The 17,150-nt window shown below is 36.9% G+C and overlaps 3 protein-coding genes across 7 annotated transcripts; 2 read left to right on the top strand and 1 right to left on the bottom strand.

Annotated features, from left to right (window-relative positions):
• Positions 1-302: 302 nt before the first annotated feature.
• On the top strand, positions 303-6,902 carry tbccd1 (TBCC domain containing 1). The gene is made up of 7 exons (XM_051906205.1): positions 303-693; positions 1,446-1,777; positions 1,859-2,020; positions 3,060-3,426; positions 3,821-4,007; positions 5,052-5,555; positions 5,960-6,902. Exons 2-7 carry the CDS (start codon positions 1,448-1,450, stop codon positions 6,180-6,182), a joined length of 1,773 nt encoding a protein of 590 aa, XP_051762165.1. The 5' UTR covers positions 303-693; positions 1,446-1,447; the 3' UTR covers positions 6,183-6,902.
• Positions 6,903-8,171: 1,269 nt separating this feature from the next.
• crygs2 (crystallin, gamma S2) lies at positions 8,172-10,761 on the top strand. The gene is made up of 3 exons (XM_051906211.1): positions 8,172-8,305; positions 9,474-9,716; positions 10,489-10,761. Exons 1-3 carry the CDS (start codon positions 8,297-8,299, stop codon positions 10,759-10,761), a joined length of 525 nt encoding a protein of 174 aa, XP_051762171.1. The 5' UTR covers positions 8,172-8,296.
• lcmt2 (leucine carboxyl methyltransferase 2) lies at positions 10,111-17,045 on the bottom strand. Of its 5 annotated transcripts, none has more exons than XM_051906201.1 (15): positions 16,993-17,045; positions 16,785-16,903; positions 16,321-16,445; positions 16,146-16,227; positions 15,843-16,035; positions 15,514-15,670; positions 15,060-15,249; positions 14,688-14,795; positions 14,491-14,578; positions 14,168-14,404; positions 13,496-13,717; positions 13,315-13,412; positions 12,370-12,557; positions 11,970-12,105; positions 10,111-11,034 (listed from the first exon to the last, which is right to left on the bottom strand). In XM_051906201.1, the coding sequence occupies exons 2-15, from the start codon at positions 16,824-16,826 to the stop codon at positions 10,861-10,863; spliced, it is 2,040 nt and encodes a 679-aa protein (XP_051762161.1). In that variant the 5' UTR covers positions 16,827-16,903; positions 16,993-17,045; the 3' UTR covers positions 10,111-10,860. The 5 variants fall into 5 exon arrangements, with proteins under 5 accessions (XP_051762161.1, XP_051762163.1, XP_051762159.1 ...); XM_051906203.1 differs by having other exon boundaries at positions 16,321-16,439; XM_051906199.1 differs by having other exon boundaries at positions 16,785-17,030.
• Positions 17,046-17,150: the final 105 nt, after the last annotated feature.

Raw genomic sequence — 17,150 nt, 5'->3', positions numbered from 1 at the left:
ACGCATGAAAAGATAAATAGTTTAATGTCTCTTACATTAATAGATAGAGTTTTAGATTAACTTTTATTTTGAAATCTGGAGAAGCGCTCCTAACAGAAGGCTTTCTTTGTACTTTGTTCAGAAATAATTCATATTATCGACAAATAATTCAATATTAATAAATAACACCAAATATTATTTGATCATCCTGATCAAATTGTATTTTAAACTCCTACTATTTTTGTAAAGATATAAATCTACTCATTATAGATAGACCATGGCTTTTATATTGAAATGAAGCCGGGCTTCACAGAACGATTTGTTTTACGTCACGTTGTGACGCAAACATGGCAACCGCTCAGGCACAGTTCTGTTTTATCGTTGTTTGTTTTCTCAGAGATTATATTGCTGTAGAGACTTTACATATATATTAGGCCTTGAATTATTTTATTATTCTAAGGTAACAGGTTGGTGATTGTCTAGACATCTAATAATGGTGGAGTGAATAAAAAGATGAAAACAATGAAGTTTTAAGCGGTACAACAGCGCGCGTTCGCGAGGCTCTTCCGTTTGGTATCGGGTCGCGCGCCCGTCAGTGTGGACAGCATCGGATAGCATTTCAGTTTACATATATATTTATATATGTTTATATATATTTTAACCCTTGAAACTAAGATGACCACCTTTTGAAGCCATAAAGCTTTCAATGTTCAGGTAAGGAGAGTGAAAGCTGACGCCATTTGTGTAGTTTTGAAAAAGATGTTGCTAAACTTGTCGTAAAGTTGGATGATTGATCAAAATATTGACATCGAGAGTAAATTTGGTAATACAAATATTTTATATTAATATTTGTACATGTGCTGGAACGTTTAAACTAAATATTGATTTCAGGGGCAAGGAAACCATTTTATAAACATTTAATTAAGAAAAAAATGAACATTGCTTTACAGCTGAGTGGATATGACATAAAAATACACTTCAGTCACTATGGAATTGATAAAAGATAAGACATATCTTATACAATTGTTAATGTTGATGTTGATAATTTGTAAGCAAATATAATTGCCATTTTTTTATTATTGCCATAAATAAAAATAAGTTTGCTGACTAGCATCTTGATACTGGGATTCTGTGGTTGTCATGGAAACATTGAAAGTTGATTTTAACAAGACCATCAAGTGATTACTTAAAAAATTGCTTGACTTTATCTTCTGTAGATCTGTCTCAGAAAGGTTAGATATGGTGACATTCCTACCATGACTTTTAAGTTGTATTGTTACCAACAACTCTAAATGTCTTTGACCATTCCTTCCCTGACCATCTCTTTACATTCAGATTATTATTTCCTTTAACATCTTATGCAATTTGCCAGTACATTATCACTTATGCAAGCACATTATTGCACAGCCACTTTAATGGGGATTTGGTGATTTCTCCTGAACTAGCAAATCTCTTTTCTTCTATAGTAATGGACAAATACACAGCATGTGTATGGCCACGTCTGGAGCCCTTCCTGATCGGGGTGCTTCCCGCCACAGCCCCAAGCAAATTCAGCATGCATTATCTGCGCAAGATGGCCAGTTACGTCCGGACACGGGACGGCTGTTTCCCCAGGCTCGGCTGGCACATGTGGCGACACATCGCTTGTGGCAAACTGCAGCTGGCAGAGGAGATTGCCTGGCTGTATTTTGAAACTTTTGATCTGTTGATGCTTCGTTCTGCAGAGCAGAGATTAGAGTGGGCAGAAGCTCTATCTCAATGCCATAGTCCTAAGGAACTTGACAGACAGCGTTGTCAGGTAATGACAAAATGTTGTAGTGCTGTTAGACAGTATTGCAGTTCTGCTGTACTGAAGTTTTTTCTCTTTGTCTTCCTTTAGCTGTCAGTAGACACTCTGCAGTTTCTACTCTTCCTGTATCTACAGCAACTGAACCGAATCTCTCTCCGCACATCACTGATCGGGGAAGAGTGGCCAAGTCCCAGATCACGATCTCCCTCTTCCTCCTCTGAGAGAGACACCAAAATAAGCTCCCAAAATAAGGTGTGTGGGTGAATCTTATGAAAACATGAGTCATGTTTCACCATAAATCAAAAGAAAAATAGGAAATTCTTATTTTAAAAACATTTATGTATTATTTGCATTGGCGTTATTTTTTATGACATATTCAATGCAATAAACTAGGGTTTTTTTGTTCACAACCATTTAAAAGTTTGGTTTCAGTATTTTTTTTTTTTATAAATGAATACTTTTATTCAGCAAGGATGCATTAAATTAATCAAATATGGCAGACATTTATGTTGTTACAAAATCTGTCTATTTAAAATTATATATAAATGCCGTTCTTTTGAGCTTTCTATTAATCAAGAATCCTGAAAAAAATAGCACAGATGATGATAAGAAATGTTTCTTGAGCACCAAAGCATATTAGAATGATTTCTGAAGGATCATGTGACAGTGACAGCTGGGGTAATGATGCTGAAAATTCAGCTTTGCCATCACAGGAATAAACTACTATAACTGATATTTTAACATTTATTGAAATATAAAAGAGATATTTTAAATTGTAATATTTTATAATATTACTGTTTGTACTGTATTTTTTTTTTTTTATCAAACAAATGCTGAGCATAAGAGACTTCTTCAAAAACATGAAAAAAATCTCACCAACCTCAAACTTTTAAAAATTGTATATAAAAAAAATATTTCTTTATGTTTTTTATTGGAATTTGGGGAATGTGCTTAATTTTCATGAAAATAATATAAAAATAAACATTAAAAAAATATATATTTAAAAAAAAAATTATGTAAAAGAAAAAAAATTCTTCATGTAAAATATAATTTAGGTTTTTTTCCTTAGATATCATCAGTGTATACACATCATCAGATTCACTCGTGTATGTCTTCTTGAATGTACTTTAACTTGTTACTCAGACACTCATATATACATTACTCTTATACCTGTACCCTGTAGGAAATATCAGTTTGTTTGGTGTAAGGCTTGTGTATAGAGAAAATTCCACCTGCATAATTTTTGTTTATTTTTTGCATAACAGTTTATTTATTCATTCTGTTTTACCAGAACTGGGATGACCAGGCTCATCTTGCTTTCATCCAGACACACTTGGCTGAGCTCTTGGAGTTGCTAGTGGAGCCAGGGCAGCTAAGCAGTTCAGGACAGGTTTTGCGTGACAGCCAGCTCACTTCAGAGGCCATCGAGAGCCTCAGTCTGCTGCTGGAAGGTTCTGTGAGCCACAGCCGTACTGTGCACCCAATCCACAAGCTCCTCAGCCGCTCAGCGCTGCAGTCCCAGGCGGGGTTCTCCAAACTCAGCCGCTCCTACTCTCTGCAGCAGTTCCAGGGGTTTCTGCGTCAGGCTCTCTGCCTCAACCCCTTTGGCATCTCTACCTTCTCACAGTCAGGCAAGAAACTGGCATGGGCCATACAAGGTAAACTGGAAGTTCTTGTCAAGGAAATAAAGTTGTAGGTGTTATTTTATCTTAAAGTTTCCAAACGTTTTTTAAGAATATTTGTGGTTTAGTATCATTTCAATTGTATATGAAAGGAAAAACAAATTGTTCATATGCAAAGAGGTTGTTTACATAGATATGCTAAAGTTACAGTAGCAAAAAGAAGAAAAAATGACTTAAGAGAGATTGAAAAATGATAAGTTCTTTTTTTTTTAGCTGTAAAAACCTTGACTAATATTATAAGTGAACCTCAGGGAGAGAAATGAAAGAAATTTATATTATGGCTCCTTTGTATTTGTCTAGTTTAGCTTGAATTGATGGATGGTTTACTTGATTAGTAGTATCACTAACTCCGACATATTTTGTTTTATAGTAGAGGGCACCTTGAAGAAGGCCAAAATATTCAGAAACACCCACGTGGCTCCTCCAGGAAGTCGACTGGTGCTTATGTCGCAGGTTTGCAAACAGACGTTGGCGAAAGACTCAGAAAAGCTGAACGATGCCAACATCAAACTCCACCGCTGCAGTGAGGCTTTCATCTACCTTCTCGCTCCACTGCGGTAAGGAATCACTTTATCACTTTACTTAATGCACTTTTATTGTCAATTGGGTATCAAATGCACTTTTTTGTAGCGCATTCCATGGCAGAAGATTCTCTCTGTCAGTCTATTATATTATATTATATTATATTGTATTATATTATATTATATTATATTATTAGTTCACTGTCCATACAGTTAACATTTGTGTATGTATTGAATTTTTTTTTTTTTGAGATTAAACTGCTTGGAGTTATTACCTTTCAGCACAGATTGGCTGCAATATATATATATATATATATATATATATATATATATATATATATATATATATATAATTTTTTTTTTTTTTTTTTTTTTTACCCAGATTAACCCTAGTTCAAGTCTAGCATTATTAATTTGGATGTGAAATTGTAATGTAACTCCTTAATAAGCACCCGAGCAATACGTTTGTCATTATTGTCATTTTAAGACCATTTGCAGTATCCTATGTCTCCTTTTAAATATGGTTGTTCAGTTGTTTATTTAGTTATTTTAAACCGTTTTAACCCTGTTTTTGCCATGAAAATATCAGGCCTTAGATGCTGATATGGAAAAAAACTATAAGGCCCGGTTTCACAGACAGGGCTTAGCCTAAGCCAGGATTAGGCCTTAGTTCAATTAGGGCACTTAAGTAGCTTTCATAAATGTTCACTAGAAAAAAAACATTACTGGTGTGCATCTTCAGACAAAACAGTGGCACTGACATATTTTAAGATCTGTCATTACAACATACATTCATTTCAAACATGCATTTAATCTAGGACTAGCTTAAACCTTGTCTGTGAAACCGGGGGTAGATGTGCATTTGTCAATGTGCACCACACTAATCAAATAATCAGTTGTTGGATGACTAGTCAACCATTCTGTTACATTTCTAATAATAACAAGATTGGATAAATCTTTACCTTACCAGGATTTGCAGTCCAAAGAAATGTTGGTCATAGTCTGATGTCAGTTAGTCATTTTTGTTGTGTTTGTTTAGTACTGTGTCAACATTGGTGCAAAACTGTCTTTATCTTTCAGGTCTGTGACCTTGGATAAGTGCAGGAATAGTACAGTGGTGCTCGGCCCGGTGGGAACCAACGTCCACATTCAGAGCTGTGAGAACGTCCGTGTGGTGTGTGTGGCCGGCCGTCTGACTGTAGGCGGCTCCTTTCACTGCACAATCCATGCCCTCACCCCCACGCGACCCCTTCTCCTTCCTGGAAATGTGTCTCTCACTCTGGGCCCCTTCCATACACATTACCCCACTTTAGAGGACCACATGGCTAGTGTGGGCCTAGCGGTGGTTCCCAATTTATGGGACCAGCCACTGCTGTTTGGGGCAGAGGGTTCCGCTTCAGACACGGGCTGCTACCGCATCCAGCCCCCCTCTGAGTTTTATCCCCTGGTGATACCCTTCCAAATGGAGGGGGATAACTGTGAGTTCCCTTGGGACCTCCCGGCAGACTACCAGAAGGCTGTGGAGGACAGAGAGAAGGCGATAGAGGAATGGCAGAAGACTGTGAAGGAAGCACACTTGAACAAGTGAGTCCACTTTTCTGTTCCTTTCAAGGCTTCAATTCTGTCTTTAGTTCATTTCAGATGAAAATAGAGTACACATGGGCATAGACTTTGTGATACACCCAAATTTTGTGTCGCTATCTATCTATCTCTCTATCTGTCTATCTATCTATCTATCATAATATAGTATTTGTTTGTATTTTTATTAATTATATTAGTATTTTATTATAATTTTAGAATAATATTATTTTATATTTTCACATAGATAGATGGCTATTTGGGGTTATATTATACATGTTCTGCTATATGCAGTAGGCATATATAAAAGTTATTAATGTTAGAGTGGATATCGGACGTGAAATTGTACAATAAGTTTGTTCTTTTTGAGACATTCAGTAGTGATGTATTGCGTCTTTGTTGTCTTATAGGATTCAGAGGCGGCAGTTTCAGGCCTTAGTGGAGCAGAAGTTTCATGAGTGGTTGCTCGAGACGGGACAAAGACAAGAGCTGGACAGTCTCCTCCCTTCTGCCCTCACCCCCTCCACCTCTGTGGACCACTGGCCTTCAAGCCACACTTCCAACTCTGGACTAAATGTACTGAAAGATCAACCACCTGAACAGGCAATGGGACGGGCTCCAACAGTTTGCTAAGAGAAGAGCTAAACAATCAAAACCTTCTCTTTCCAAAAACTGATTCTCAAACATTAGTCCTCTTCTGGTACGAAGGCAGTCAAAAACAATCCATGAAACTCTTTATTTTGACAGGAACGTTGTGTTCTTTCACACTGTTGACATCTAGAGAAATCTATGCTGGATTATTTTGTAGAGTTGCTGTAGTGTGTATTTTTGCTACAGGTGTCTGATAGTTTAAGCGTTGTGTTACTTTCCGTTATAAGACACCAGTTATTCCAGAGGTTGATATGTTGAAAATATCACCATAAGAGAGTCGTTATTTAATTAAAGCATGAAAGGGAACAATTACTGCCCTCAAATGAATTTAGAGGGAACAGGGAAGAGATATGTGTAGTCATGTACTGTAATTATTGACAAATATGTCATATGGTCAACTGGTACGCTTACACTCACTGAAGAGTTTGCAGCTATTGTCTTCAGAAATCTCACGGCCAGTATGTATGTTTATATTTCTCCTTTGCTGTATGTATGTTCACAATGCCTTACACTATAATTGCACTATTACTGTATCTTCACAATACAGATTCCATAATGCTGTCACTTAATATGTCTCTTGGATGTATTCATGTCTTAAGTGAACATTTTAATTATCTTTGAACAAGCATTTTATTGGTACAAACAATTCAGTTTATTAAAGGTGAAATGGGTTGGGTGTTTAATAAACAAACACTATTTTTATATTCGGATTTAGCTGAACAGGTAAAGAAATGCTTTTTGGACTTTACACTCCATGAAAACCATGAGCTTTAATGGCCTTATCAAATCAATAGCACTTAGCTTTGGCTTTCTGAATGGAATGTGAGTGAAATGTGTTGTCATCTTAAAAAGCAAATTATTTTTATTTTTTCCTCCAATTATGGTAGTATGTGCAGTCTAGTACTTTAATAGTATATACTGAATTTGACTATGTATATGCAAGCACTGATAAAGTAAATTCTCTTTTTTCTTTTTTAAAATTCTGCAGCAGTGCTATTTTAGAGTTAATAATATAATATAGTATTTTGAATGAACTTTTTATAGTTTAATTTTAGTTTTAGTATTTCATTTAGTTTTTTTATATATATATATATATATTTCTATATACCTTTAGTTTATTTTTAAGTTTAACTTTCATTTTTTTCTTCTGATATTTATATTTTATTTTATTTCAGCTTTATTTAAATTACTGAAAAACATTTTAAATATCATTAGTTTTAGTTAACAACACTGGTATGCAATATAATAGTTTAAATACAAAGTCCCCCATGTTGGCATTGTTGTACTGTTAGGCAAGCACAATTTAACCACAAGGATTCAACTGTTTTAGTACTTATAGTATACTTATGCTATAGTGTACTTGCGTATACTTTTGATGGCTCCTTATTTCTCTCGGCGTTACATTATAGATAGCTGCACACTTCAGAATCTTACCAAATCACTGTATCATCAACTGTATCATGAATACTGAGTATTCATACATCTAACTCATCACAATAATTTTGTAGCAGGGAAGTGTACAGGGTATGTTTACCATAGGTTACTTTATAAAACACAATATTTCACTGTAGATTTGTCATTTAAAACCTAAATGATCACTGCCTGTTCATGAGTCTATATGCAAACCACTCACATTTTGTCCAGATTTAGTTTAGTTAGTTGGTTCATTTGCCAGTGGCTGTGCTGTTGAAAAGAGCTGAGCCAGGATAATGGGTGCCATTCAGCATGGCATGACAATCCAATGAGTCTGGGCTCTTTATTTGGCAGTGCTCTTGGCATCAGATGCTGGCCAGTGTGCTGTTTGTTGTGGTTCAGGTTGGTCCAGTTGTGGGATGCAGTGCCTTTCCAGGGTGAATGAATGCCTGTGCCAGGCTAGTCATTATCCTTTAATCCCCATTTGCTTTTCTGGAAAAAACTCTGAATAGTGCTAGAATCACTGACTCAATTTTTGGATCTCATTTTCATGACAAAGTGAATATCTGGCCCTCCCCTCCTGCTCATTTTGACGTTGGGAGCTGCATATTTAAACAGCCCCATAAACATTCACTCTGGACTTCAGACAACTTCCCCAGACAAGCCTTAATACAATATTCAAGATGGGCAGGGTGAGTAGGAAAATCACTTGAATATAATGGAAAAGAGGCTGAAAATCTAGCCTAGTTGCATAATTGATTAATATTTATTTATTTATTTAGAATGTCAGTGGGTTAAGTTGGTTAACACTTTGTTTAGTTGCATTTGTCACTTTTTTGTTGTTGTTTCTCAGCCTTAATTGCAGATTTTAAGTTGTGTAGCACATTTATGGATATGTTATATTAGGATATGATAGTTCCATTAACTTCACATTCACAAATTATTTTTAAAGTCTTTCAAAATATTTTTTGAGAAGAAAATGACTAAATAAAACTACCTAGCAAATAGTAATGCTGCTATATTGCTGATATCTCATGATATTATCAGGAATTCAAAAGTGTAATTTTTTTGTCTACTGGAATGTGTTGCCTAAATGATGACACTGGCTTTTAAAACTATTTTTGAAAGGAAACCCCCGTTTCTAAATGTCTTGGCTTGCAGTCAGATTGGTTACGTTTATGAAACTACAACACAGACTATTTTTGACTTGTTTAAATTCTAAATTGATCGTTGGTGATTTTAGTGACATGCGGCCAAGTATGGTGTCCCATACTCGGAATTTATGCTCTGCATTTCACCCATCCAAGTGCACACACACAGCAGTGAGTACTGAACACACATACACATACACACACACACACACCGTGGACACACACCCGGAGCAATTTTTGCGGCGCCTGGGGAGTGATTGGGGGTTAAATGTCTTGCTCAAGGGCTGTGGGTAATGAGAGTGCTTTTCATTCACTTCCCCCACCTACATTTCCTGCCGGTACTGAGATTTGAACCCATGACCTTCGGGTTACAAGTCCGACTCTCTAACCATTAGGCCTGCCCAGATGGATAATATTGGTTTGTTGCTGGCATAACAGACTGGCTAATACTATTGGTAGCTGGTTAAGCTTGTTCATGTTGCAGGTAGACCGGTTGATCAATACTATAACATCTTGAATATTCTCCAGAGCAAATCAGAGGATAGGACTACCAAAAATTGGGCAAACAAGATAAAAATGTACATTGTATGTTAGGCAACCAGCCAAGACCAGCATGAACATGGCCAAAAACATATCTTAATTTTTAAATGATACTACGTTGGTTGTTACGTACAACAGTGCCTTTCAACATCATCTTAATGTATTTCAGATTGTGTTTTTTGAGGACAAGAACTTTCAGGGCCGCCGTTACGAGTGTGACAGCGACTGCTCTGACTTCCATACCTACCTTAGCCGCTGCAACTCTATTCGTGTGGAGAGTGGCGCCTGGGTGGTTTACGAGCGGCCCAACTACACAGGTAACCGGTATCTGCTAACCAGGGGAGAGTATCCCGAGTACCTGGGATGGATGGGCCTCAATGACTGTCTCAGCTCCTGCAAGATTATCCGCTTTGTAAGTTCAACTAGTACTGCATCCAGCAGTGTGCATTAGTGACATAAAGCTTTTTCAAATACTTAAATGGTTATAGAGTGGAACAAATATGATTTGCTGTGTTTTTAGACTGGTCATAATGAACAAAGTGTTTCACAATGCTGTGCTAGAATTGAATTCAATTTACTGGGTTAAAGAATAATAAAAGCCTGGAACAGTACGAGTAGTGGAAATGTATAGACCTTTTCTGACTGTTATGTCCAGTTAACTAATTAGGCTTCAAGGCTTTTGCCAATAGATCAATTTCCATATGGCCTGCTGTATTTGATTCAGTCTTTGTTGAAAGACCACACTTGTATGTGTAACTTAAGCAAACGGTCAGCTTGTTTCAATTAATGGACCACACACACAGGACTAAATTACATTTCAGGTCAATGTAATTCTCTTTAATTAAGTTTGTTTTGACATTACAGGCCATCTTCTTCAACAAGGACACAACTCATAAAAAAATATGACATGTTGAATCCATAAAATATCAGAACAGTTTCTGCCTGTATGAATATCTCACAGGCATCAATACTATTTTTTGAATATACATCTTGAAATTTTCCACAGCAAATCAGTGGATAAAATCAGGCAAACAAGATAAAAAAAAAAAAAGTACATTCATTTACAAAACATGCTTATGAAGGTCCTTAAGTATTACAGGTGCCATCTTATTTCATGTGCCTTCTTGCCAACCCTCTCACACAAATATTTCCACCTCTTTCCCAAACCCATCCAACCCATGCAGACAAGTGGAATGCAGTACAAGGTTCAGCTCTACGACAAGCCCGACTTCACAGGCCAGGCCATAGAGTCCATTGAGGACTGTCCATCTGTGGTGGAGAGGTTCCGTCTGAGAGAGGTCCATTCCTGCAAAGTTTTGGACGGTTACTGGATCTTCTACGAGCATCCCAACTATCGTGGCCACCAGTACTTCCTGGAGAAGGGCAACTACCGCAAACCAGTAGACTGGGGCGCAGTCTGTCCTACAGTGCAGTCTTTCCGTCGCTTCACAGAGTGATGTTCCCATGTCACAATGCTTACGCTATGTGGCTGTGACACTAAATTGAAGTTCCGGCTAAAATAAAGTTTGGCTGGAGACCCACTACTTGTGATCTGACTAATTTGAATAGCAAAGTAATGGACTTAGATCCACAGTTACAGGGTGGAGATTGAGGTGTGTTCCAAATGAGAAACAGTTTCCTCCTCCACCAATGAGCACCATCTCAGTCCCCTCAGGGTCCAGCAGCTCAGAGCAGAACGAATGCAGCATAAGAGGCCAAGGCACAGATGACTGAAATATAACAAAACAAGAAACAAGGATAAACCATGACAAATATTTATGGAAGGTTAATGAAAATTGCTATGCATTTTAAAACTACAGGTTTCCCACGGTTTAATAGTTTATTTTTTAAATAGGAAAACTGGGAATCATTGAAAATTAATTTGAAATTAATTAGTCAGCTACAGAAATTACAATACAATACAATATTGTCTTCAGGTGGCTTATTGTTTTTATAAATTGGGTTCCTAATCAGCGATTACTGCATAGAGATTTTTTAAAATCATATATATTTTCTGACTTTAAGAATTTTTCCCTGACTTTTCCAGGCCTGGAAATCACACATTTAAAATTCCCTGATATTTCCAGGTTTTTCCATGACCACATAGACCCTTTGTAATACAGCAGTGACAGCAACTTTTTTTAAATTCAATTTACTAATATTAATGATCAAACAGTTCCTTCATCAAGTAATATATTTCATAAGTCTAAAGCCCTGTTCACACCAAGAACAATAACCATAATCATGAAGATTTAAAAATCGCTCTAAGTGAATAGCTAAGTCCAAACCACAATTATAAAGACACATATGACACAGAGGAACGCTGGAATAGCATATATTGATATATATATATATATATATATATATCAATATATGCTATTCCAGCATTATATATATATATATATATATATATACACATATCAATCATAATATTTATGGTTACAGTGATGCATGATGTGAATACAACTTGTTGCCAAACAACATAGCAACATTGTGCATTATAATAGAATTTGTGCATATGTGGATTTTGCAGAAAATCAGAATTTAGAGTTGGAAATATCTGTTTTATTATGCCTATTCAGTGGATCATCCAATGAGATTTGAGAGGCAAAATTTTATTATAAACCATTAGCCTCTGCTAGAACCTATGAGCAGAGTAACTTACGGTATCCAGCTGGATCTCCACACAACCCCCAGTGTTCAGATTTATTACAGCAACTCCTGGTACTCCATCAGCCTGAAGCCAAACTCCACCAACCACAACCAACTTCTCATTAATTACATGGGCTGAGTGGGAATATCTGAAAGTAAAGGATAAGACTGTGATGTCGATTACTGAGAGGTGGCACACATCTTTCTTGTGACACATTCTTTACATTTCTCACACCCAAATAAAGTGCGAATGTGAATTGAGTTTGTTACAAATAACTTTGGGAAGTAAATTCTATAGTTTTGAGGAAAAAAAAACCCCAAACAAACTGGGAGTGAATAATGTCTTCCTAGAAATACATCAATACAATTTATACATTTAAAAAAAAGAGAGACAGAAGTGAGTGGTTTTGAACCTGGGCACTGGAGGTGGATGTAAATTCTTTGTCTCCCAGCAGAAACCTGATGATGTTGGTCTTAGGTAAAAAGCATCACCGAGAGGTCTCCCTCCTTTCCCTAAACCTCCAAATATCACAAGCCCCCCTCCATAGGGACAAGCTGAATGGGAATGACGGGCTTCCGGAACGGCACCAACAACTGTAATCTAATTGAAACACACAAAAGATTCTCAAACAATCACCCTCCAGACATGAAGGCTATTCCAAAACATAAACATTATGATGCTCTTACAAGAAAACTTAGCCAAAATATAGACAGGGCATTTACACTATTTACACTTTCAAAGTTTTTTGAAAACTTTTTTGAAAGAAAGAAAGAAAGAAATTAATACTTTTCAGCAAGGATGCATTAAATTCATCAATCATCTATAATGTTCCAAAAGATTTCTATTTCAAATAAATGTTCTTTTGGACAACATTTTTGTTCTTACTATTCATCAAAGAATCATGGCAAAAATTATCATGGCTTCCCACAAACATTTTAAGCAGCACAACTGTTTTCAACATTGATAATAATAGTAAAAAAAAAAAAAGCACCAAAATCAGAATATTTCGAATAATTTATGAAGGAACCTGTGATTGGAGACTGGAGTAATGGCTGCTTAAAATATAATAAGAAAACAACATAATTCCTGGTTTTACTATATTTTTGATCAAATAAAATGAAGCCTTGGTGAGCATAAGAGTTTCTTTCAAACATAAAAAAATCCCTTTCTTTCAATCTTTTAAACAATAGTGTACCCTTTCACAGATGGGGCAATCCCTGTATTCACTACTAAGTACAAAATGGAATGGATGGAATCAAGAGAATTGACAATTTTCAACAGTTTCAATATTTTTTGCAACTACGAACACCAGACTCATCGTCCAATTGTATGTATATTTTCAGGTTTTAATACGTGCCTCAGTCCAGTGCTTGTCCTCCAAACACAAGAAATGTGCGTCACCTAGAACTGGATCCTTCTCTGTACGTCCTCCAAACACAAATATAAATGTCTTATCTGGAATTATATGTTATTAGGAAGTTAATTTTTTGCTCCTTACAATGCAAATGAAAAACTGAAAGAAAAAAAAACCCACTCACCATTATAACATATTAAGGTCGATGTGTGTCTCCATCGTGGCTTTGGACCAATGCCTGTACAAACCATGTTCTTAAATGACAGCTGTACGGAACTTTGCTGATCACCAAGGTCAAAGGTCACCCACACAATGCTGCCTGTTGGATTGAGTGGAGAAGTTCTGCCGCCAAAGAGGACCACTCCACCACCAGGGATAGAGGTCAACGTCTGATAAAGACCCACCACTAAAATAAGAAATATGAAACAAAGATATGCATGCATACATAATAAGCTTGCCACTACACCAGACTGTTATAAATTAAACAAAACCTTAGAGATTTCATACCTTTTGAACCTTACAGATTTCCATATAACCTCACAATGTATCAATAAAAGCAACTTGCAACTACTATAAATATGTCCAGTGCTATCCGCATAAATACAGTGTACTCACATAAAGCGATAAATACAATATAGTCAACTGTTTGATCCTGTTGCACAGCTATCAACAGCTAAATATGGACAATAAGGCATTAAAATATTATAAACAGTAACATCATGAATTTCTGCCGCTATATAAATAAAATTGACTTGACAAAGTGTGTTGATTTACTAACCGACAAGTCAGTTTATTTTTAAATATTACAATAAGGAAACCATTAGCAATGGCAGAAAGAGAGCATTGATCAAATCACCTGCGTCTCCATGAGCCTCCACACAGGCACATTTCCAGCCATCCTGCTCTTTGATCAGGACTCTCGCTACGGTGTCTCTTCCGCTTCTCCCACAGCCTCCGGTGAGAAGGATGTTTCCAGGGGCCAGTACAGCAGAGGCCATACCAACAGCCTCTATACCTGGAGACCCACACATGGGCTGAATGACCAGAGGAGGATGCTTAGCCCATTGAGGAGTCATGTGTGGGATGGAGGGCGCTAGAAGTGAAAAGAGCACATGTACTTCTGCACCATACCACCTCACCTAGCGATACACTTAACACAAATATCTCAACAATACTTACACTTTGGTAGTGTAAGAAGGGCTTGATTGGTCACAGAACCTTTGGAGGCTGAAAGGATGAAGTAGTGAGAACATTTCTGGTGCCATTCCTGATATCAATAAGATAAACACAGGTCTAAGATTAGGCATTTGATCAGATTCAGTGGTCATATTGGGATTATTTAAAAGTCTTTGCTGGGAATGGGGCTGTTTTCTCACCTCAAACTCATCAAAAGGCTCCAGTCTCTCGACTCTCTGCCTCTCATCTTCAGGAAGAAGTTCAAAGTAGAACTGGTTCATATCCAGACAGACACATTTTTCCCAGCCCTGTGGCAAATAAAGATCAGTTACTCGTCTTACTGAAAATCAAGTGTGATCTATCTACACTCATGTTCAAAAGTTGGTAAGACATTTTCATGTTTTTGAAAGAGGTCTCTTATGCTCAGCAGCCTTGCTGAATAAAAATAATTTAATTATTAATTAACTCTGAAGATGTTCATGCTGGATAATAACCGGTGATATTATCCCGCTTATTACATGGTTACATACTTAAAAAAAAAAAAAAAAATCAGCATGAAACCTTGTTCATACCTTCTGTATGAATCTCTGTGTCTGAGCGACAGTGTGTGGATATTGTTTGAGGGCATGTATGGTAGAGTTGAGCTTCAGGAAGTGGTTCTGCATGATCCTGCCAAATGGATCATCTGGGTGGATCTGTTCATACATCACAAACATAGACTGTGGAAAGAGCTTGGCAGTCCAGCCAATCACAGCATCTGACCTAGAGAAAATCACAAACAAAATAAAGTGAACTGCAAGTTAAAAATGCGCTAACCGGTTAGCTCAAAAGTTAATATGGCCTCTTTTTTGTTAAACAGGTATAGTACAAAAAATATAAGGAAACTATTGGAGAGACAGAAAAGCATTGAGAACAGGATATGTTGCAGGCGGGACTCGAACCTGCATCTATGGAATGAGCAACAAGGCTCAATGGTTCAGGAGCACACGTGCTAATTTTTGCACCACGTTGAATTCACATCCTCACCATTGTGTTTCCATATAAGTCAGCACCACCTCTGACAAGACAAGTGTGGGAGCATCCCACTGCAGCCCAGCTCTGCTCAGAGCCGCCTCCACCTTCTGCTCCTTCCTGACATCCACACCAATGAGATTATAATGACCACTTCTGATGAACACAGCATCTACACATGGGCAAGAAACATGTTCTAACTAAACTCTATCACATTTTAGAGGCAAAAGACAGAGTTGCAAAAGTTCACTTGGAAGATTTGCTCATATCTGTATGAATAATACATTTTATATACAGTACAGTTGAAGTGGTTGTATGTTTTGTTATAAATGCAGTGAACGTACTACTAGTCTGCTGATTTGAGACAGGCTCCCAATCTGGCAACGCGTCTTTTAGACAAGCATTGCTGTTGATCAAGTCAGACTTGCGTCGGGCAACTTCTGGAAAGTCAACCTCAAAAACTGTGACACCTCCAAGGGCTCCTTCTGCATGCAGCCGGAAAAACAGGGAGTCAAACCCTGCTCCTAGTGACAGAATCTGGAATTAAGAGAAGGATATGAACAGGGTATTCATTTTTCACAGTAAAAATAAATAAATAAATAAATAAAAAAATCACATAAACACAAAACATGGATATTTCATCCCACCTGTCTCCTCGAGCAGGATTTTGCGGCATGGAGAAACTGATTCATACAATGATCAACTGCTTTCCAGCGCACATAATAACCTCTGACAAAGAAATATACACACATCACAGATATAACATCTGTTGTATGAGAATACAATCACTGAAAGAGCAAGAACTGTCTCCTAAACATTTACCTATTAATTAGTGGAGCTCTTCTTGACACCTTGCACACAAAATGCTTGAGGAAGTCATCATGGAAGTAGCCCTGTGCCGCTGCTGACACCTTACTGACCACACTGCTGTCATTGGTCCCCTGCACCTGAGTAAAAATGTTGAAAGAAAAAACAGAAAAAAGTAATAATAATTCCACAGAGGAAAATCATTTATGGAACAACATGAGGGTGAGTAAATAATGGCAGGACTTTCCTTTTTGGGTGATATATCCGTTTAAGTTCAGAAAAGTGTTTTTTTTTTTTTTTCATTTTGAATTACATACTTAAAGGCACTACGGTACATGACCATAGTACGTGATACTATTAGCACTTTTTGTTAGTGGTATAATATTTTCACTGCCATATTTGGCCTTTTTAAAGTTCACGGATCTGAGCTGATCCTGTTTAAATGAAACCCAACAGAACATAAACATTGTCAAACTCACAGCAGCATCTTTTCCTTGCTCTCTCTTGCTGTTTACTGGCATCACTCTGAACACATGTGGAAGTCTCACTGTAGAAACAACAAGGAAGCACCACAACGGAAGCTGGTGCGCACATTACTCTGTAACAAAAGCGTTTCAAATATAACCTCACATAAGAATTTAATGCAAAGTAATTTCGGAGTCAAAAATATAAACGTGTATAGTTTACATTTGCGTTGGTCGGTCTGTACTGAGACACAGCAAAACAGACTTTTAACACATTGCTGTTGTTGTTTTTAGTTCAATTTATTTATTTTGAAACATTTTTCGAGCTAAAAAATATGAACATTTATTTTATGTCATTAACATTTAAACTTATTTCAATAA

Source organism: Ctenopharyngodon idella, chromosome 9 (genome assembly GCF_019924925.1).
Source record: "Ctenopharyngodon idella isolate HZGC_01 chromosome 9, HZGC01, whole genome shotgun sequence".
NCBI classification, from domain to species: domain Eukaryota; kingdom Metazoa; phylum Chordata; class Actinopteri; order Cypriniformes; family Xenocyprididae; genus Ctenopharyngodon; species Ctenopharyngodon idella.
The sequence above is the reverse complement of the archived record's forward strand: the minus strand, read 5'-3'. Positions and strand labels throughout refer to the sequence as shown.